Genomic DNA, 23874 nt, shown 5'->3' on the forward strand with positions numbered 1-23874 from the left:
TGTGAATTATATAGTATGTGAAACTTAAAATTGAAATCTTGTAAAAAATAGTACGAAAGAGTACGTGTATGCTAAAATTCACACAGTCTATTGAATTTGTGTGAGTTTCTAGAACTCTCTCTCTCTCTCTCTCTCTCTCTCTCTCTTTCAGTTCAGTTCAGTTCAAAAGAGCTTTATTGGCATGGATGTTTTAAAACTGGCATTGTTGCCAAAGCAATTATAGAAGATTGATTACAGTATAAACAACACCAATCTGCATTTATAGTCATATATAAGTATTATAAACTTATTATAATACTATTGTATTAACATTCTCTCTCTCTCTCTCTCTCTCTCTCTCTAATATCTGACCCAAAAAATACATTGACTTCTTCAATAGCTGGGTGCTTCTCAACTGTTACATCTAAAAGTAAACTCGAGCACCATCTAGCGGTGAGACAGGAAACATTTTCAAGCTTTGTTTTGGGACAAAAAATACGTCACTTCCGGCACTTTAAACATGGGGGAACGCTATGAAATCGTTCAGGGAAGTGGCGCTAAAGCTGAAAGTGATTCCTGATTCAACACGGAAGATAAATAAATGTCCGACCACCAAGTAGGCAGAAATATTGTTTTTTTTATGTGTAATTTCTTTGTAGTCGGTAACTGCAGCTAGCTAACGGTGACAGTAGTGTTTGTGGTATTAACTGCTTGCAGGAACTCTAATACTTTCTCTAAACTGTCATCGTTTATAATATTATTATTTATTCTATAATATCCATAATATCGCGTCAAGAACCTCATCAAATTTAATATTATGTTAGTAACAGTTTTAGATTGTAATAAAAAGGTCAAGTGTAACCTAGATGAGCAATAAGATGCTTATCATGTGAGTTTGCTGTTAAATAGTGCTGTTTCCAAACCCTCTGCTGATTACAGGTTCAGGCGTCGGTGTGAGATGTGATGTTCAGCATGATAGCAGTGCCTGGTAACAGTGTTTCATTGTAAAGATCACATCTGGACCATTTGGATTCCTTTCCTCAGCCCTGTAGTTTCTTCTATCTCCCAATATGAGCAGCAGGAGGAAACGTGCAGCGCCTGTCCGCATGGACGAAGAGGCCAAGAATAAACTGAACTGGAACATGCATGAGCACCGCAGGATCGAGGGCGATTTGGAAGACCTTGAAGGATTCCCCCAGCCGTCTGTGAGCTATCTGCCTGACCCTCGTCCTGATCTGAGTAATGCAGAGGTACTCGCTCATCCCTCCATTCTACCTTCTGAGAAGGAGGAGGAAGCAGGAAGCTCCATGCAGGACTCCCTACAGGACATCACTGAGCTAAGCGTGCCTTCACTGGCTGCTTTGGGTCCGGGCTGGAAAGCTCTGATTGGAGAGTTTGAGCTTCATCCCAAGGTCCATGTTGAGCTTGCAAACAATACTTTTTGCCTGCAGCAGACTGGAGATGTGCTGTCACTAAATCTAGCCGGCACAAGCTCAAACGAGGTCATGAGCTGTTCTGTTGAGTGCTCCTTTGGCGGATTAGCACTTGATGAACTGGACTGGCTGCAGAAAAGGAAGGTTATTCAGCTCTGTCATTCGTCTGGAGAAAGAGCTGTAAAGGTATTTGCTCATGTTTGGAGTGAGTCATGTATTGACTTTTTTTCTATATGTATGTATAGTATGGCGGCAAGGTGGTTTAGTGGCTAGCGTTTATAGGATCATGATGTCTCCTACACTAGCCTGATTAGTATACTCCACAATGATATTTTTTCAAAAATTTCTCCTTGGTTAATCTCAAACCCTGAACTCTGTTCCTGTTGCAGCTAAAGATGTTTCTTTTGGAGTCTGGATTGGGACGACCAGAGTTCCTTAGTGAAGGAAATGGGCGCCTAAGAAGAGCAAGTCAGCTCCTGCAAAAACTAATGGAATTGTTCTATGACTTCATTATCCCTGGTAACCTTTCTTTTAATACCTACTGATACATTTTTGTGGACAACTTTAATAAAGCAATGACACATGAGAGGGAGTACCGTTGTGTTGAATATCAGCATGGCTGTGATGCGGTTGTAGACACGAGGGTGCACCCGTGCTCATATCCAGCAAAACAGCAAAGCTTTAACTGTAATGCTGGTCTCATACAACAGTTCACAATCACCATTTATTATAAAAAAAAAATTATACACTTGTTTAACCCGTTGTTTTGCTCCAGAACCCATATCCTTCAAGGCTGGCACAAATAACTAACTGTGACTGGCAGAGTTGACGACGGACAGTGTATTTAACAGGCATAAAAATAGGTTTCAATTCTTACCAGTACTTCTTCCACTTTAGACGATTAGCTACGTTAACTTCCGGGTTAAACCAAAGTACATACACTATGGGTACACTATGTAGGATTTACTATCAGGTATTCTAAACACTAAGTAGTGCCCTTGATTAGGGATTACAGAGGGATGTGAGATACAGTCTTGTGTTAGAAGCTAGTTAGCGTCATAGCTTGGCTTAGGCGCAAATAAAACAACACACAGGTTCAGAGGCAAATTAGAATGACTTGCAAGCAATTAATTAGTAGACAAGCTGTTGTTTAAGATGTTTCCAAATGTATTTTCTTTCTTGATCTAAATGTGTTTTTTTTGGCAGACATTTGCTTTCCACTCTGTACCTGCTTTCCCATTAGTACTGCATACCGACCTTCTTGTAATTAACTGTTATTGTATTAGCGGAGTGATGCATATAGTGAAATGTATAGTTTTATCGTCTATTATCACCGTTTGTTAAATGGCTATTGTCCATATAGATTGCTTAATCAGAACTAACTCTTGTATAATATACGTTATGGACGTTTGACGTGGCATAACTTACTTTCTCATGGCAGAGATCATGGAGAATGAGGAGGAAGAATGTGACACTGATCTGGAGCGGCAGAACGTAGAAGAACTCTATGACTTTGTCAGACACGTTCACCAAAGAGAAAATCAGAACCAAGTCTTTGACGTACAGCAGCCAGCCCTTATACCAGTGCTCCGACCGTACCAGCGTCAGGCTGTCAACTGGATGTTAAGGAAGGAAAGGTACAAGAGTGAATGCCCTCAAGGTAAAGTTATTACTCCTGTCACACTGCTTTGTCCTAATACAAAGATGGGTAATGAATTAAGGGTAAAATACAATGAGCTACCAGAACAGCTTCAGTGTACCTTAGTAAACATTGTAGTTTTGCACTGACTCCTCCCTGTAAGAGGACAAGCTGACACAAATATGACATAAAAATGTCTTTATTTATGAAGGGCTTTCTGCTATTTGGCTGGAATTTGCTGAAATTTTGTCAACATGTTTCATCAACAGAACAAACAATTCATTTCCTTTGGAGGGAAGTGATGACAATTTGTGGAAAGAAGTTGTTTTATAACCCCTACACAGGCTGGTAAGAAGGTTTTAAGAGTATACTCATTTATGTGCATCTCGATCAAGTACAATATTAAGGCATAATTTGGGCATTCGACTGAAACTGATGATCACATAATGTTCTAGTCATAATGATCTATTTTAACTAGTTTGATCCGGGAGTTTCCTCTGGCTGGGGTGGACTGGCCCGGAGGAATCCTTGCTGATGAGATGGGGCTGGGAAAGACTGTAGAGGTGCTGGCCCTTATTTTGTGCCATACTCGCCAAGGACTAAAGCCGAGCACTCTCACTTTACCTGTGGTAAGTTTGATGCAGTATGGGTTAGAAATTTAAAACCTGTGGAGATGTGGTGGAACAGAGCATACCATTAAGGTCTCACAGGTCGAGGGTTCCTGGTTTGATTCTGATCCCATGTGACCATCTGTGTGGAGTTTCTGTGCTTTTTCCCATGTGAACACCCGAGATTTTCAGGTTTCTCACACCTGTCATGTATGTGAATGTACAGTACAGTCATGGCCAAAAGTTTTTAGAATGACACAAATATTAGTTTTCTGGAGAAGATCAATCTGTCCCTGATGTTTTTTTTGGAGAGAAGTGGCTTCTTTGCTGCCCTTTTTGACACCAGGCCACCTTCCAAAAGTCTTCGCCTAATTGTGCGTACAGATGTGCTCACACCTGCCTGCTGCCATTCCTGAGCAAGCTCTGCACTGGTGGCACTCCGATCCCGCAGCTGAATCCCCTTTTTGGGAGACAATCCTGGCGCTTGCTGGACTTTCTTGGACACCCTGAAGCCTTCTTAACAAGAATTGAACCTCTTTTCTTAAAGTTCTTGATAATCCTATAAATTGTTGATTTAGGTGCAATCTTAGTAGCCACAATATCCTTGTCTGTGAAGCCATTTTTATGCATTTTCATGGCAAAAAAGGACTATGCAATTCATCTGATCACTCTTCATAACATTCTGGAGTATATGCAAATTGCTATTATAAAAACTTAAGCAGCAACTTTTCCAATTTCCTATATTTATGTAATTCTCAAAACTTTTGTCTACGACTGTATGTGTGTGGTATAGATATAGTGTGAATTACTCATTTCTACGTTTTAGCCGTATAAATAATATTTACATGTTGTAGAAAAGCAAGTAATGTGCAGGTTCTCATTATTGATGTCTGGTGTCTTAATTATGTTTTTGTGTTCTCTAGGGACAGTCAGTGAATTACTATATCCCTCCTCCCCCATTAGAAAGGCAAAGGATTAAGCAATGTGAGGCAAAGCCAAGAGAGAAAATCACCTACCCCGGTAAGGAGCCATATTCGTTATTGATGTTTTTTTTGCATTTACATTTATTAGCATATAGTTCTTGCACTATTTTGTGAAATATAAGTATTATAATGTTAAAAGCTTTTTGCATTACATAAAGTAACTGCTATACCAATATGTATGTCCATACTCTTAAAAGCTGTCCGCGTGATGCTTCTGACTGCCATTAAGGAAATGAAGGTTGGAAAAGGAGCCTCAATCAATGCTATTTTTACGTACCTCCGGACTACGTACAAATACGACCCTCTGAAAAACCGCAACCACATTAAGAAAACGCTGACGAAAATAATAACTGAAGGTTTAGTCAAACAGGTCAAAGGTCGAGGCTTAGCTGGCTCCTTCATGCTGGGAAAGAACTACAAAGAAAAGAAGAAGAAACCTGTTACCCCTGTGAGTAATCGCTGTATTATTTTATTGATTTGGCCTTACACATAAATTCTGCTGTGTACCTGAATGCTGTTAGACTTTATATAAATATGGGTTTCAAACAACAGGGACATTTATACAGTTATACAATAACAAAAATATGTAGAATGTTCATTATTTATAATTCAGCGTTGAAAATATTTCTATATTTTTATAGCAAAAGTCGACTGGGGAGGCTGCTCCTAGGAGAACATCTCATCGTTGCGCAGGCCAGGAACGGGATGCAGTTATGAACTCCTCAAGTGCAGCTTCTGACTCTGAGGACACGATGTTCAGCTTGGGCCCACCTGTACTCACACAGGAACCGAAGCAAAAGCATGATTCACAAGCAGAGCCTGAGACACTCTGTGAAAACCGCAGGATTGAGGCAAGTCTGGAGAAGTGCCAGTCCCAGGTTTCAGGTGATGGCGAGAAAGATACAGGGGACTGCCTTGTGGCTAAGGCTAAACAAGAGCCGATGGAGAGTAATAAACATCAGCATCTAGAGAAGTCGGATATTACCCACGGGTCTCAGTCAGAGCCTCCACCTTCAGTTCGAGCATCTGTGGTTCCCTTTAATACACCTGATTACCGCTTTGAGTGTATATGTGGGGAACTGGGTCTGGTGGACTATAAAGCTCGGGTGCAGTGCATGAACTGTCTCCTGTGGCAGCATGCTGAATGTGTGAACTACAAGGAGGAGAACCTGACGACTACACCATTCTACTGCCCACACTGCCTAGTGGCCATGACTCCTGTTTCTACTGGTGCCACTCTTATTATTTCCCCCAGTTCCATATGTCATCAGTGGGTCGAAGAAATTAACCGGCACATCCGCTCTGCCTCTCTCCGAGTACTGGCAAGTACTGCTTGAATTAGAACCAGACTTGGTAGTTCACACAAACATCACACATACTGTACTTTATATTTGTGACATTCATTAGAGCTTTACTTAGAGCTCAAATTTTAAATACCAGGTGAAGCATAACAGATTTTCTGTGTGGATATTTGTTACATTTTTGTACTAGTGATGGGTCGTTCATAAACGATTCATTCTTTTTGATTAACGTGACTCAGAAGAACCAGTAGTCTCCGAGAGTGATTCGTTCATTTTATACTGGTCATGTGACAAAAGAACGAATGAGCTGCTCATTTTGTTCATCATAATATGTCAATAGCTGCATTGTAATATTTTCATTACTGGAACTATAGCCACAATTTGTGTATGTAGACGTGTTGGTGGTCTGTTTAGTGAAACTGTAACATTTTATTTTATTTCTGATCAAAAGAACGAAATAAACTTAAATGACTCAAAAAAGATCATTTGACGAACGAGATTCAAAGGACTGAGTCACTAAAATGATCCAAACTTTCCATCACTACTTTGTACATTTGTATAGTTGTTCATTTGACATTTACAGCATTTGGGAGACGCCCTTATAAAGAGCAATTTGCATTATACAGTATTTCATTGAAAATCTGGGCAGTTGAGGGTTAAGAGTTTTGTCCAAGGGCCTAACAGTGTTGGGTTTGAACCTGTGACATTCCACCATCCTAACCAATGAGCTAGCCCTGCATATACTGTGTATTAACATATTTTCTCAGATTATCTTATCAGATGATCATCAACAACATTAAATCAGTGTTAATGATAACATTAGTCCATCAAATGCAGAATAATCTAAAATAAAATTAACACCGTTATCCATCCTTGTCTCTCAAAAGTATTAAAAAACTCTAATGATCTGCTAATACAAAAAATCTAATTTAGCCTATGTCTTATACCAGTAAAGTCAGTTCTGTGATAGTATTGTTTCTTAATACATATTAACATAAGAATTATACTGCTTCATCAAAAACAATAACAAAGTACCTTGTAAAAGTTATTCTAAAAAAATGTTTTTGTCCATGTCCTTCAGGTGTACCAGGGTGTGAAGAGGCATGGGTTCATTCAGCCTCACATCCTGGCTGAACAGGATGTGGTCATCACCACTTATGACGTGCTGCGTACTGAGCTGAACTACGTCAACCTCCCGCATAGTAACAGCAAAGATGGCCGTCGTTTTCGTAACCAGAAACGCTACATGGCTGTGCCAAGCCCGCTGGTGGCTGTGGAGTGGTGGCGTGTGTGTCTGGATGAGGCTCAGATGGTGGAGTGCACAACAGCTAAGGTGACCTAGCGATGTGGAGGCTACTTCCATTCTAAAATGAGTGGTAGAGCAGCTGAGGGGAGAACATGTATGTTCTTTATATATTAAAAAAAAAAAAGTTTGTAGAACTTATGTATGCTTCCTTTTGGCTTTAGGCTGCAGAGATGGCTCTACGACTCACGTCCATTAATCGCTGGTGTGTAAGTGGAACTCCAGTACAAAGAGGTCTAGAAGGTAAGCGGAGCCTCAGATTGTCACTTAATAAATTGGAATTGGTCTCCACAGTGCCTGTATCAGTAACTGACTTGGAAATGATCAACAGATTTGTATGGACTTGTTTTGTTTCTGGGAGTCGACCCATACTGGGTGAAGTACTGGTGGGAGCAGTTGCTATATAGACCCTATTGCCGTGGAAACACAGGGCCACTCTACAGCGTCATTGGCCAGCTGTTGTGGCGATCTGCCAAAAAAGATGTTATTGATCAGGTTGGTTGTTAATGTTGTTTGAAATGTTTTCACATACTGAAATAATGTAAACAGGCGTTTTTACAGTTTTAGTTGTGATCATTTCCTCTGCTGTATTTATAAAACATGTATTGCCATGCTAATGTAATTAATCACATTATGCTCATGCGTTTATTTTTCATTGCATTTAGTACAATGTGACTTTCATTTATTGTTGTAGAAGAGTAATGATTTATTATGCAACTACCCAGAGCCATGGTACGGTCCTTTGTGAGGTTTCTTCCTCGTGGGAGTTTTTCTTGACACCGTTGTTAGCGATCCGAATCTACATCTGGATCTCTATGGATCTGCTTTGTAACAATGCCTGTTGTTTAAAATGCTATGCAAATATATTAGTCTGTAACTGCTGAATTCCAGAATAGATATGGATATTAAAGGAATAAATATTTTTTTGTATTGGTATTGTTTCCAGATCCAAATTCCTCCACAGACAGAAGAGATCCACTGGCTTAATTTCTCTCCTGTGGAAGGCCACTTTTACCACCGCCAGCATGAGGTCTGCTCCCAGGATGCTCTGCTTAAGCTAAGAAAGATCTCAGACTGGTCTCTAAAGTTGGGCAGCCTGGACCGGCGCACAGTCAACACTGTCCTGTACCCACTGTTGCGCCTGCGCCAGGCTTGCTGCCATCCTCAGGCTGTCAGGGGAGAGTTTTTGCCCTTCCAGAAAAGGTGAAGAGCATTTGAATACCAGCACGACACATTCTATCTACATTTATTTATTTTTTACATGCCTAAAGACTATACACCCGGTTTTCTACCTTCTATTTGCTTTCATTTCACTAATGATATCTATTTGACATGCTATTCAGTACAATGACAATGGAGGAACTGCTGAAGTCCCTGCAGAAGAAGTGTCGTGTTGAGTGTGAGGAGGCTCACAGACAGCTGGTGTGCGCTCTCAATGGTTTGGCAGGAATCCACATTATCAGAGGTACCATGTGCCGAAACGCTGTCCTAATTTCTCTGTCCATATGGGCATGTTTTAAAACATTCCTGTCCTGTGTGTTCTGGTAGATGAGTTTGTCGAGGCAGCAGAGATGTACAGAGAAGTGCTTAGATCATCAGAAGAACACAAGGATCGACTTAAAACTGATTCCCTGCAGGTATAACCATGTACTCTATCTCTGTTCAGGTATAGTAGTAGTATTCAGTAAAGAGAAAATATCCATGTGCTATAAATCTTTTAAAATCTATTTCTATATCCTAAATATAGAGACTTCATGCTACACACAATTTGATGGAGTTACTAAATGCCAAGCATCCTGGTATTCCACCTACTCTTCGAGATGATCGTCTGAAAGAGGAGGTTAGAAATCAGAGAGGAAAAAAGTGATTTTTCCTTTAAATCTTTTCCAAACGTCGAACCAAGTAGATTTAATCCACGTGACTGACCGAAACATGTTATCTAACTAGGCAGAACAGTTGAAACAACACTACATGGCTAAGGTCAGCTCTGAAGTTTCTGAAGCTCAGCAGAACCTCCTACCTGTACTTCAGAACATCAGAGACCTCAAACGCAAGGTAGGATATTTGAGAATTGATCAGTTGGTCTGAATTAGGAAACAAGCACAGTTTGTGATTTTGCTCTGCTTTAGGTTAACCTGCGCGCCCCCTGGTGGTTGGACATCATTCAGCAGGCCATTCAGTACTCAATGGATGACGACTTGGTCGGCCGCATCCAAAACGAACTTACCTGCAGCTACAAACAGCAAGCCAATAAACTCTCAATGGCTGACAAGTAATTCAGAAGTTGTGCTTCAAGAATTCTACATTGTTCATTTTAACGTTAAGAATTTCTTGTTCGTTTATTTTGCACCGTTCAACCCTGAGCATCTTTTTCTCAGGTTCCGGGATGCCCGAGGTCTCCAGTTTTTACTCAGCACACAGATGGATGAACTGATGAAATCCCAGAAAACCGTTCAGGATGCTGTAAAAGAGCTAGAAGCTCCACCATCACAGGAAGTCATCGAGGAGGCGACAGCTTGTCACCTGAGGCCTGTGCGACTTCCACTCAACAAGTAAGTTTATTTTAGCTAGCTTAATAATCATCTTTACATATTAATCAATCATAGTGCATTTTTTTGCCTTTTTTTTTTACTGTATATTTAAGTCTTGTTTTGTTGCTGTTTTATTTTTATAGCTGTGTATTTTGCAAATCTGATGAACTCTTCACAGATTATGAGTCAAAATTGTTTTCTCACACGTAAGTAATAATAATATTCATGTACGTTATTCAAATCAATCATAACATACAAGACCCTACCTTTTAAAACACTTAACCTTAAAAACATTTATTATGAATCACAGAGTTAAAGGTCAGACGGCAATTTTTGAGGAGATGATTGAGGATGAGGAGGGGTTAATGGACGACAGGCTTCCCACAACTAGTCGCGGTCTGCGGGCAGCCAGTGAGACAGAACGCACCCTGAAAGCCATCTTGTCCTTTGCCAAGATTCGTCGCATGGATCCTGAACTGATAGAGGAGGGCACTACTTTTATGGAGCTTTTTGAATTCTGGAAAAAGGAGTACAAGGTATATATTAATGATTTACAAAATTATATAATGAGCATTGAAGTATGGATATCATCTAAAACACTGGCTCTCAGTGTAGGATTCAGGTGTTCATGAACTATAGCATTATGTATTAAATCAGGACATAAGGTAGGAACTTGGTTACAATTAACTGGGCTGCACAATGTTGTCTTAGAATGATAGACTCACATGAACAGGCTTACTGTCCAAAAAGGGTGTGTTCATCCAGGTTGGATTTTTTGGGAAGTATGCTAAAATGTCTGAAGTACCCTAAAAAGACCACTGATTGTTTAATTCATTATGCCACTTATAGAAAAATAGAAAGTAATTTATTTGTTCTCATTGTTTAGAGATCAGTGCTGTCTTGTGGTATGTAGGAGATGTGAGGGTATGGGGTTCAGTGGACAGGTGGTGGGCCAGCTGGTGAGGAGGAGATTAGAGTCATCAGTGTCAGTGAGGGGTGAGAATAAAGAAAGTGTTGTGCTATGTGTAGGAGGAGGCATGGTGGGTGTACGTGTGCAAGGAGAGCTGCTAATGATGTCCACTTTTATTCTGACAAGGTGTCAAAGTGTTTTGGCAGCTAGAAAAGTGTCTGGTCGAGGAAAGATGAAGATATTAAAAGTGGAGAATTAGTGTATTTGTAGTCTCATTTCGTGTGTATCGTAAGTAGTAGATGTGTGTTGAAGAAAATTGGATTTCGTAATTTTACTCTTCTCGTTTTTTTTTTTACATCCGTATTTATTATTGCTTAACTAATATTTTTTGCTTGTTAGAAGAAAGAACAAAATGGTAAATTAGCTGCAACTGTGCAATGCTAATGTATTTTTGTGCTATGTATTTTTAATGCACTCTTAAAAAAAAAAAAAAAAAAAAAGGAAGGTCCCAGGTTCAAATCCCACGACCACCAAGTTGTCCCTGTTAACATGTTAACATTTGGGCATGTCCTTTAACCCCTCAACTGCTCAGATGTATAATAAGATAAAAATGTAAGTCACTCTGGATAAAAGTGTCTACCAAATGCCTAAATGTTAATGTACAGTAAAACCTCGGATTATGAGTAACGCGGTTTGCGAGCGTTCCACAAGAGGAGCAAAGATTTTTAATAAAAAAATCACACTCTCTCTCTCTCTCGCGCGCGCACGTTTGGAGAGTGTGTGTGTGTGTGTGTGTACCCATTCACTAGGTGTGCTTCACACACACAAACACACACTCTCACTCTCTCGCGTGCGTTTAGAGAGTGTGTGTGTGTGTGTGTGTGTGTGTGTGTGATGCAGCGAGGGTGTGCTTCTGTTAAAGTGTGTTTATGTGAAACACAAATAAGTAAGGTTTACTGTCTAATAAAGTCTCATTAGAAGTTTAAAAATCCATTTTCTCCCTCAACCTCTCTTATGTGTGTGTGCACACACGTAAGTTGACACTGAGCCGGTTCATACACTCTCTCTCGTGATGGGAACAGCTTCACACACACACACACACACACACACACACACACACACACACACACACACAGCGTGAAACACTTAAACGGAAACACTTATCTGTCGGGATTTCTTTTGACTTTTTTTAAAAGGTAAAATGCAGGTAAATTCGTTTTATTTTTGCTTTATATTTTGTGTTAATTTTTTATGTAATTATTTTTTTGGGCTGTGGAACAATTAATTTGAGTTATACGAATTATGAATACGAATTATGCTCGTAATCCGAGGTTTCACTGTATAAATGTGTGACTGCACACTTTCACAGCTTTGTCTGACTGATATTTTTTTTTCATTCTAGCATTGTCTGGCTGATACTTTTTTCATTTTAGCATTGTCTGCTAGTTTTTCAATTCTATCAAAAATTTGACTGATAATTTTTTAATTGTCGCATTGTCTGACTGCTCATGTTTTTATTTTAGCGTTGTCTGACTGCTCATTGTTTTATATTTGCACATTATGATCAACTTCACATCATGATTGCCTCCTCAGGTGTTGCATGAGTACTGGATGACATTGAGGGATCGAGTGTCAGCCATAGATGAGCTGGGTATGGCAACAGAAAGACTGCGTGTACGGCTCCCTGATGAGCCCAAACCTAAAGTGCTGCACATCATAGAGCCACATGAGGTGGGTAGAATTAACCAATCAAAACAGCCATGCACTATGTTTTGACACCTTTCTATTGGAAGCCATCACAATTTGGCTTTTGTCAAAGTTGATGAAATCCTTAAGCTTACACATTATTTCCTCCAACTTAAGTGTTAAATAATATATCCCACTCCAAAACAGCACGTCTGGTGGGATGTCCCCGGTCTGCAGTGGTCAGACTCTACCAAAAGTGGTCCAAAAAAGGAAAAACTGTGAACCTGTGACAGGGTCATGGGCGGCCAAGGCTCACTGATCCACATGGGCAGTAAAGGCTGTCCCGGGTATCCCGATCAAATAAAAGTGCTACTGTAGCTCAGATTGCTGAAGGTGTTAATTATGGTGTCAGAACATTTTGCTGGCAGAAGGGGGACTTATTCAATATTAGGCAGTTGATTATAATGGTTATAGCTGATTACTGTATACTGTACCCATTCACTAAATGCATGTGTTTGTTCATTGGTTTTGTTTGGCTCCAGGTGGAGCAGAACAGAGTTAAACTGTTGAATGACCGGGCTGTGGCTAAATCTCAGCTACAGAAAAAGCTGGGGCAGTTTCTCTATCTCACCAATTTGGAGAAGGTAACAATTAAAGAGACTTTATTTATATAATATTAAGACTATGAAAATTTCTGTATAATTAAACTATAAAGTAGGACAAATTAGTACTGTTTGACTGTATAAGATTTTCAATGATATATTTTGAATGCTGATTTTTCTACTTATTTGTTTTAGTCACAGGATAAATCAACAGGAGGTCTGAATCCAGAGCCATGTCCTATCTGTGCTCGTTCTCTGGGTCAGGAGGTAAGATGAAATGATACACAACTAAAAAATATGATGTAACTATATATATATATATATATATATATATATATATATATATATATATATATATATATATATAATGGCAAGCCGTTTAGAAAAATGTTCATGAGAGAATCGAATGAAAACTCTCTCTTTCTCTCTCTCTATCTAGAGAGAGAGAGAGAGAGAGAGAGTTAGTGAGTGCGTGTAGGCCCTAAGTCCATTTCCTCCTCTTTTCCCCGTCCGAGTACTTACACTAGTGTTGTATAAAGACACAAAGTGTTTGGTAGTGAGAGTGAAGACGGTTACACTCACTGATTCGTATTTAAACCAAAAACAAAGGCAATCAAGCCGAAGCAGTTAAGAGTTCAGTTGATGTGCAAACAACAGAATTAGGCATAAGGCGAGTTCGTAACCAAGAACATTCACAGAGGGTAAAATTAATTAGAGCAAGCCACAAAGAAACTGACCATAACAGCCTCCTTCACGATGAAACTCTGGGCTTAAATACAACGCCAATTAACTGGGAAAACCAAACGCAGCTGTGACACATTAGGGAGGAAAAAATAATAACAGCTCGTGGCGGGTTTAAACGTATTCGAATGTGGAAATCTGATATTGAGTGAGGCTTACGGCACCACTTTGGGCCGTACACGCACTCACTAACGTGTTGACCATCTCTTCATTTCTCATAATCGCAGCAACCAAGTTTCTCGCTCAGTCACTCATCCTTCCTAAAGATGGCACTGATGACGTCATGTTTTAATCAATATATTCAGACTTTTCATTCAATATATTCACAATCCATTCAATATATTCAGACTTTTCATTATATATATATTATATAAATATATATAGTTTTCATTCATTCTCTCATGAATATTTTTTCTAAATAGCATGCCATATTCGACTGCAAATAGATAAACCCTATGCTACTTTGTAATACAAGTACATTTGTGTATATCTTATATAGTATATCTTGTGTTTGACAGTGGGCTGTGCTTACCTGTGGACACTGTTTCTGTAATGAGTGCATTTCCATCATTGTGGAGCAGTACAGTGTTGGCAATCGAAGAAAAGCTATAAAGTGTGCAATCTGCAGGCAAACCACTTCCCACACCGAAATTTCCTATGTCTTCACCACCCAGGCTGCGGATCAGGACCAGGAAATTCCTGTCAAAGTCAGTACGGTTCAATCTTCTGACCTTGCAATACTAGGAAATCAGTGATTACTTAAGAACAATTTTTCTTATTTGTTTTGTGTGCAAGATAAATTTTAAATCCCTCTTCTTCATTTTTTATACCTTAGGGAAGTCACTCCACTAAAGTAGAAGCTGTGGTCCGAGCCCTTAAGAAAATCCAGATGACTGACCCAGGAGCTAAATCTCTTGTATTTTCTACAGTAAGCAGTGATGTTTTCATGGTGACATTATTCATTAGAAAATACACATTTATGTTCAGGAGAAAATTGGATTTCATAATTTTACTGTTCTCGTTTTTTTAACATCCGTATTTATTATTGCTTAACTAATATTTTTTGCTTGTTAGAAAAAAAGAAGAAAAATGGTAAGGTTCAAATCCCATGACCACCAAGTTGTCCCTGTTAACATTTGGCCATGTCCTTTAACCCCTCAAGTTTTTATAAGATAAAAATGTAAGTCACTCTCGATAAGAGTGTCTACCAAATTAATGGCATTATTAATTAGAAAATACACATTCCATGATGACACATGACCCATGACTTTCACATCAGCAGTTACACTGCTCAGGACCCTTAACCTCTGGCAAACTGCAGACACACACACAAACGTATACACATATTTAACAGTGTTTTTTATTCTTTCTTTTTTAAGTGGCAGGGAGTACTAGATATCATTGCAAAAGCACTCTTCGATAACAACATGGAGTTCTCACAGATCAACGGGATTCATAAATTTCAGGTGTGTAAAAATATTACACTAAACTGTCTTATACCAGTATAACCATTTAAAATGAAAATGTCATTCCTGTGTTACTCCTTTCACAACTGTGACTATATCTGTGCATCTTCTATATATCTGCCTGAAACATTAACAAAGAACTCAAGCATACAATAATAGTTTGCAACTTGAAAGTAGTTTTTTGATTTTCTTTTAGGAGAACTTGAGTTCTTTCAAATATGAGGAGAAGATCAACATACTGCTGTTGCCATTGCACACGGGATCAAATGGCCTGAACATCATCGAGGCTACACATGTGCTGCTTGTGGAGCCTATTCTCAACCCAGCGCATGAGCTGCAGGCCATTGGCAGAGTGCACCGCATTGGCCAGACCAAGTGAGTTACGTGTGATTAAATAGGTGATTGCGACTATAGGGCATCATAACAAAATAACAATTCATAAAGATACTTCACTGACCTCGGATATCTTCAGCAACAAGTGATTTAATCTCTACTCGTTTATTGTTTGTTCACTAGACCCACTTTTGTGCACCGGTTCCTGATTAAATCCACTATTGAGGAGCGCATGCAGGCAATGCTGAAAACAGCAGAGAAGAGGTGAGCATGGGAAAAAGCAAGCGTGTTCATGATTTGTCTGATTACACTGTGTTAGTTTGATGTAAGGAATGGTAATGGATCTTTTTGTTTCTTAGTGATAAAGTGTTTGATAATTCTTTGACATTTCCTGTGTTTTTTCAGTCACAGTACCACGGCCATGAAACACTCGGAGGCGTCTGTGTTCACAGTGGCTGACCTGGCTGAGCTTTTCACTGAGGACAGTGACACACTGGAATGAAAATGGTTAATCACAACCACACAGTCTGGCCAGCGAGCACCACAACCAGCAAGGAGAGGCAGATAAAAAGGGACCATTACAACACTAATCAGTATAAAAGATCTCCACTGCTTCACTCTAACTTTGCACTTTGTGTATTTTACAGTATATGTTAGTTCCACTTCTGACATAAATTATTATTATTTTTTTTTACTTTGTATGATGTTTTCAGTTTAAAAGACTTTTTTCCATGTGGAATTCTGTCCTAAAACAACTTGCAAGCTTAAAAAAAAAATCACAGATTGTGTTAATAAAGTTGCAGTCTCAGGATTGTCGAAATTACACATAATAAAAATACAGGTGCTGTTAACAAAATGCAGACTGCATTTCACTTGTAGGTACAAGACAAAAAAAGGAAAAAGACAAAAGTGCAACCTCATATCTGTACGTTAACAAAGAGTTCCCCATGGTGGGGATAAACTTTTTGGTACCTTAATGCATAAAAATATTTTTTAGACCCGGCAGAGCAATAAATCTCTGTACAAAATTTGAGCAGAGTGGTCTATTGTAGTGTCTTTCTATTCTATGCATTATTAATTCAATTATGTGTGCCACTGATTGATATGTAACTATTTATGAAACACACTTTAACTCAGTTAAATTAATGCAGCAACATGTAATATTATGTTCCCTCTAAAGATGTCAGTAGTTGCATCATCATTGATGGTGTCATGTGACCATCAGAAGAGAGACATATATTTTTCATGTTGAAGTGTATATACGGTACATTTTTCAGTCCCTCTGTATAAATACAAAAGCACTGTCTTTGCGGATGATGCTATAATTCCAGTGTGTCTGATGTAAAGATGTTATTCTTGGGACCAGTGACATTTTTGTTTCAGTTTTCCACTGTAATTAGATTTTAGTATTTATTTTTATTTATTTTTTTTGTTTAGATTTCCTCTGGTAAAAATATGACCACCAAATTCTTACAAGAAAGAATTGCACAGTTTTAAGGTTGTACATTCAAATAATTTGCAGGTTAATGTTTGTTTTTCTTTTTTTTTCAGCTCAAGATAATGACCACTTCAAGTTAGTTTACCTACAAGTTGGTTTATCTTGTATGTCTGCAAATAAGTAATCCCCTGTTATTAATTTCCTATCTAATCATGCAGTGATTAACATTTTTCCTCCCAAACATCCCCAAATGCATCTGGAGGAATGTGCAATGGTTTTATATTTGTTTGTTCAGATATAAATGTAGTGAATTTTGATGATAAGTAATTTTTTGATGAGCTGTATTTCTGTATTTACAGTAAGTTGAAAATATGTAAAATGAATGTCTCAAGAAGAGAACCACCAAGTTTTACAGTTTCTGGAGAGTTATTTAAGTAATGTTGTAGTGAACACTGCATGCTAACATTTTAACTTTGTACTGGACAAGACAGTCAATGTCCATAAAACCTGTAGAAGTTGAAAGGATGAAGCTTAAATGTGTTTCTTAGCTTTGCTTTATGTTAATTTTTTAAAATCTAAATTAAACTGGTAAAAAGAAAAGAGTTTTTAGGAATAAAAAAGAGTTTTTAGGAATAAAAGTTCAGATTGTTTGTTTTTTATTTATTTTGACCTTTAAAAATATATATTAGGTTAACCATTAAAGAAGCCAGAGCTAGATAGAATAGATTAATAGATTCCATTTATTTCTGATTTCAACTACTGAATATGGAGTTCAGACTCTATTCAAACAGAGACGCCAAGCTTTCTGCCAATTCTATGAACAAGAACTATTCAATCATTTTGTATTACTTATTTAAAAAAAGGAATCACAAATATGTTAGTCCCATCTTATAAAAGCAAGTGCTTGACCATGGGTTAGCATCCCTAAAAGCAAAACTAAATTGAATGTGGTCCAGATAAACTGCTAAACACTCCTCCACCCCCACTTCCCACTCTTTTACGCAGTAGAATAATGTGAATTAGCATGAATCAAGGAGTCTGATGTAGTTCCTTGCAGTGTTCGTTTTATTTCAATAGAATTACTGGCTGTACCACATTCTGCCTGTCTGCGCAATTTTATAGTCACCAGCTCCTCAGGCAGCGTGGCGGTGAACTGCCCTTGACTCAATAGCAAGACTTCTTTTCATGCAAAAGAGTGGGATTCCTGAAACAGTAAAACTTTACCCAGGTCCTTTAAAAAACCCTGCAGACAAAAGTGTGAGACAAAACAGGATACCACCCTGCAACTCTCCATTCTCTTTATATGATGAACACACTCCTTATTGGCTGGTGGTTCAGGACATGGTTGTAAGGTGTCTGCTAAGTGGTCTGTCAGTAGTATTTTCAGTCTTATGACTCTAAATCTACATGGTCTGTGTTACCTTGGACTCCCCTCAGCATGCTCTATTCATGTGCGGAATCTCATTGTTGGTGTGGACATCAATTCAAGCTGGTGTTTTTAAGGCCAGAGGGAGGCTCCTACTTCATTAGAGCTGTTTTTCGAGGGCTGGGTTTAGTGCAAGCGCAACATCTGTAGCTGGTAACCAGTTTACGCTGAATAGATTTAATTCATATATTTGGGGGAACAGAGATTTGTTGTAAACGTCTACCTGTGAAGAAGGCAAATTGAGTGAAATGGCAGCTGCTTCACTGACAATTTGGTTTCTGCTTACAATATGGACAATTATCCCAGCTGTGCATCTCGAAGAAGATGGTGAGCTTGCTTTTTTTAAAAACTTAATTTGAATTTTATGTTTTGCTAAGTAATCCAGCCTTTATTGTTTTATATAAAGTTAGTTAGATAATAAAGTGAGTTGTAGATGACAATAATACAATAACAATAATGTTTCTGCTTAGATAAAAAAAATGTTTAACATCCAGCAAATGAAATAAGGATCAATGTGTGAATAATGAACATGTGCACCTGTTGCTGTTGTAAGTGAACTTTTTCTCCTCCATATAGAACTTAATGAAACTGTCATATGTACCAACAAGCAGATACAAGTGACCATTCCAAGTGCGTTTTTTCTCAACAAAGACCCCCCTGTTTATGTACGTTTATGCCTCCTTGAACAATATATGTTTACTTTAATAGATGTAGTTATTTTCATTCCCTACAGTGTGTGTGTTGGGGATGAAAACCATGCTTTTTTCCCCAATGCAGATTTGGGATTTGCACCTAAATGACCCAGAGTGTCGTGGCGTTGAGATTGGGGATGACTATGTCTTCACTATCAAGACTAATCTTACAGACTGCGGTACCATCATGGTAAATCCATAATCATTTCTCAGTCAGCATATCATTTATTCTTTATGATCAAGGAAATGTATTTTTTTTCCAAGGGTAAGCTTTAAAAGAGCTAAATTTTATACACATAGGTGTAGACACTGCAAATATAGGCTTATGAAATTTAAAACAATATATTCCCTTATTGCTGGGGAAATTATAAATGCAGTTTCTTTCTTCGAGTTTAAAGACAGTCATTATTATGTTGCCTTTGGCTGTTATTGCATGTTTAGTTATTGGCATTATTTGTGGAGAATAATGTCATTTAGAGAAGAAACAACAGATACAATTCTGATTAGTACATTCATAGCATATGCTAATGTGGTGGCTTTGTTTTCCCCGGAATAATTGTTTTATAATATGCAGAAAGGGAAAGAGCAAGCGGTGCCTCTTTCCCTTCAGACTGGATGGCTGGAGCGCTTTCAGAGCTTTAAGGGGAGGGCTAGTAGCTACGCTGCTTTAAATTACCTTGATTTATATGTAAATGATGACTGTGTTTTCAACAGTAGTGAATAGGCTGACCATAATTCAGTGTCACACTTTGTACTCCCTCTTTTATTCATCGCCCTAGACCATCTTATACAGTTGTAACATTACCCAGAAGATGGGTTTTCACTCCGGCAGGATATAAATCTGCACTTGAGACTATAAGTATCATTGAGAGGCTCAGTCTGATGGCACAGAGGCTTTACAAGGGAAAGGAAAAGGTTAACACAGTCGTAGGTGTGGGTGTCTGAGCGGCAAGAGGGAGGCTTGTAAAAGATTCGATATTGTTAAAGTACTTATTATATTAATGTTATATATTTAGAAGTATATATATATATATATATATATATATTCATACACACTGTGTATATATTAATGTTAAAAACAAAATGATGAATACAAATGATGATCTGAGTCAATTATATGGCAACAATTTCTTTCTGTCTGTGTTTCATTGGTCAGTCTACAACCAGTATAAATGAAACAAAAAGCAACATGTAAGGTATCACTTTCCCGTAAAACTAGGACCTGTATGGAAGGGGTTGTTATGGTGAAGGACTAGTTTACAGACCCACAATAAAACTACTGCAAGGGGCGGAGATCAGTCTGTCCTTTTCACTAATAAAAAGACTGTTTCCTTTCCCCTTTTTTTTGTAGTACTATCTATATAACTACACTGATTCCTAACTCTAATGATTTTTTTCATTCTTTCTTGCAGGCATCTGATGAGAATTACATCATGTTCACCAACACCATTCACAACAACGAAACAGACATCATTACGAGAAGCTACGTCAACATTACATTTGGATGTCGCTACCCTGCAAACTACATGGTCCAGCAGCCTAACGGAGAAAATATGATCAGAGTGGATGTCAGGTCAAATCTTTAAGGAAACAATTATGAAAAATTATGTCTTTTTATCTTAAAGCTTATCCGGACCATATAATAAATATTAACTGAGCTGTTGTTTAAGCTTAAATTGCACAAAAAAATTGGATTCATTTAATTGTTTTTCTTGTTGAACAAAAGAGGTTACCAACGGTAACTATGAGGATTATCTGAAGTGTCTTTTACTTTAAACCCTGAGTGCCCTTCAGCATCCTTCACGAGGCCTTTTAACATTCTCTATTGTTTAGGACAATCACTCTGGACACAGAAGATGGAAATTTCTCAGTCTCCATGCTGCTCTACAAAGATGAGGACTTTGAGGACAAATGGACCACTGTTCCATCTCTAATGCTTGATGACAACATTTATGTGAAAGTTTTCATGGTTTGTACGTATATAAGTAAATAGATAGATAGATAGCTCGAAGTAAATTAGGAGCCATTGTGGATCTTTCAAAAGACTATTAAAGATTTACTTGTTTTTGTGGCACATGGGGCTGAATTATAATGAGCTTTTCTTTTGAATATTCCGCTTAAATTGGGCAAATAACAATAATGAGCATCCTCTTCTCACTTCAGGGGAATTCTGTAGGTAGGTAATCAAACACCGCCTGTGAGATAAAGAAATTTGGCTACTGTTTCCATTGTTTATCACAGACCTTTGTCGATGTTGATGATAGTATGCCCTTGTCCAATATTTGAAATACTATAAAAGGAATTAGTCCATTGTAAATAGCTCTAACTCAAATATTTAAACGTTTACATATTTAAAATATTTAATATTTAAGCAGTTTAATTAAATCACAGATTGCTTAATGATTATCGGACTCATTTATTACAATAATTCTCTAATAGTTCAGCTGACATAAACAAGTCCAAATCCAGAGATTCAATGTGTGCCTTATCAGCCCCTTGGCAGATACTCTTGTTTACTCTGCCTTGTTGGAAATCCGATGACTGGAAGTGTTTACTCATTGAGTTATTGACAAGATTGTTTGGAATCTCACCATACAGATACCAGCTAATCTTATGCTTCGAGTGGAGAGATGCTGGGCCACACCGAACCACGATCCATACAGCAACATTCAGTACACCTTCATTAAGGAAAGGTTTGTGTATATGCGTAACTTGTGTTTGTTCTGAACTGTTTTGTTTTGCTCGGGAGACCTGTTGCAAAGAGAGCTGATAATAAAACGACTCATATGACTCCAGTTCCTGTGACTGCAACCTTGGGCAGTGCAACCGACAGCTGCTTCTGCCCCATGACAACCCAGACTTATTTCTTTCCTTTCACAACTGGCCATTGCCAAGAAAAAAACATCTTGTAGTCTGTTTGTTTTATATGTACTATATCAGGATATAATACTAATATTACAACTAGTAATAATATGTTTATTTTATGGAGAAGATTCTAGCATATTATTTTAACAGCATGCCAATGTATTAGTTTACCAAATGTATGTAAGAATCAAAATGATTACACAATGAATTGTAGCATTCCTTTATGATTGTATGATGTAGAAAATAGATGTTTAAAAACTGTTGAATGATTGCCTGACCCTCTTCTGTCTTATCAATACACCTTAAACACATTTACGGATTTAAATGTTAACCAAACCAAAAGCGTGCACAAAAAGAACATTTTGGTCTTTAGCTGTCCGGTGTTGACCAGCGACCAGACTCTGGCTGTGATGAAGAATGGACAAGGCCCAGAAGCTCTATTCAGGATCCAAATGTTCAAGTTTGTGGGCAGCTCCTACACAGATATCTTCCTCCACTGTAACGTCCAGATCTGCCACAGCAGTGCAGAAGCATGCCGGCCTGTGAGCTTCCCACTCTCTGTCACTCTTAATTGTTCTACGTACACAAATACAATGTGTAATATGTGGTAGTAGATGAAATTAACATGAATTTATACACTAAAACGTTTTAAATGCTAGCCAACAGTGATAACATTGTTAAAGCATACTTTTTCCCCTTTTTCCCTTATATGGTGATATTACCACCCAACGCAGAACTGCTCCACCGAGGATGCATCAACACGGACACGCAGAGACATTGCGCAGTCCCACACTGTGTCCTATGGACCCATAAAAAGGCGTGAGGTTCACTTAGATAAAAGCACTCTAAGTAAGTTTTATCCACACTTCATCACTTCAAACACTTTTAAACAGATGCATGTGATTTGATCTCCGTCTTCTTTTTTTTCAATGACAAATATCCCTGCTCTAGGTGAAAGTGTGCCCCCAGTAGAAACCTTTGTGCTTGGAGGTCTGTTGGTGGTTCTGCTGCTCATCACTGGGGTCTTCGGGAGGCTGTGGGTCAAAAGCAGGCGGTCTTATCCAGCCCAAGAGGCCCAACTCACCCTGTCCAACATCCACCACATCTCAGAGGTGGCTAGCTAAGCTGGGGTCCACCAAAAACCTCTCTTATACACACAGACACTAAAAAATATATTCTGTACAGAGAGCATTAGAACTGTAGTGTGTTGTTTTAATGAATTACAAATAAATAGGTTTAGTATATACAGTATACAGGTGACACTGAGAATGATTTGTTACATATGCATTTATTTGGATGTTACTTTTATTTGTTGTCTTTTTATAGTATGCTGTCAAATATAGTTTAGGAAATCAAGAAATATGAAATAAAAGGTTTTTCATATACCCACATGTTTTATAAGCTTTGTTTATTTGACTGTCTGTTTGTTTTTGTTTATACCAGCCTTCATTTATGCTGTAAATGCTGGAGAGAAATTTCATTCCCCGATATTAAAGCTCACCCTTCATCTCCACTATAATGCAGTCAACACTTATGAGAAAACAACACTTCTTAATGTCCTTTCACAAATTTTCATATAAAACAGGCTATTTCATGGTTTATTCTGAGGCTTGTGTCAGATTGTTGATGTTCTATGTATTGACTCATTAAACACTGTGAGTTGCTTTTTCTTCTTTGTTGTTTAACGGTGGTTGGTTTCCAGTAGGTTGGTTACATTACCGCCAACTGTAGGTCTCATTCTCTCCCCCATCTTTCCAGACCAGCCCTTGTTAAAACATCTAATGCTTTCTTTGCTGATTTTGTCTTGACTTGATCTGTGTCTTGAACTCTTCGTCTACTTTATTCGGTATTCCACACACTTTTTTTTCTTCAACACGTTTAACTTTCAGTACCACTCATCATCTAGTTGGGTTTATGTAGGTTGCATCACTATTACTT

The 23874-nt window shown here is 38.3% G+C and overlaps 2 protein-coding genes across 2 annotated transcripts; both read left to right on the top strand.

Annotated features, from left to right (window-relative positions):
- The first annotated feature begins 491 nt into the window (after positions 1-491).
- On the top strand, positions 492-17359 carry shprh (SNF2 histone linker PHD RING helicase). Its single transcript, XM_053510169.1, has 30 exons — positions 492-595; positions 919-1598; positions 1802-1931; positions 2854-3072; positions 3321-3399; positions 3530-3680; positions 4583-4679; positions 4840-5090; positions 5284-5964; positions 7025-7276; positions 7411-7489; positions 7578-7741; positions 8193-8449; positions 8590-8711; positions 8795-8883; positions 8994-9086; positions 9194-9301; positions 9376-9518; positions 9625-9798; positions 9921-9983; positions 10088-10313; positions 12281-12418; positions 12916-13017; positions 13171-13242; positions 14235-14423; positions 14552-14644; positions 15096-15182; positions 15379-15557; positions 15699-15779; positions 15921-17359. The coding sequence occupies exons 2-30, from the start codon at positions 1050-1052 to the stop codon at positions 16015-16017; spliced, it is 4965 nt and encodes a 1654-aa protein (XP_053366144.1). The 5' UTR covers positions 492-595; positions 919-1049; the 3' UTR covers positions 16018-17359.
- A 1150-nt stretch (positions 17360-18509) lies between these two features.
- On the top strand, positions 18510-23199 carry si:dkeyp-110a12.4 (pancreatic secretory granule membrane major glycoprotein GP2). Its single transcript, XM_053510292.1, has 9 exons — positions 18510-18706; positions 18956-19044; positions 19157-19261; positions 20484-20644; positions 20905-21040; positions 21670-21764; positions 22310-22478; positions 22671-22785; positions 22888-23199. Exons 1-9 carry the CDS (start codon positions 18628-18630, stop codon positions 23058-23060), a joined length of 1122 nt encoding a protein of 373 aa, XP_053366267.1. The 5' UTR covers positions 18510-18627; the 3' UTR covers positions 23061-23199.
- Positions 23200-23874: the final 675 nt, after the last annotated feature.

Source organism: Clarias gariepinus, chromosome 13, assembly GCF_024256425.1.
Source record: "Clarias gariepinus isolate MV-2021 ecotype Netherlands chromosome 13, CGAR_prim_01v2, whole genome shotgun sequence".
NCBI classification, from domain to species: Eukaryota; Metazoa; Chordata; class Actinopteri; order Siluriformes; family Clariidae; genus Clarias; species Clarias gariepinus.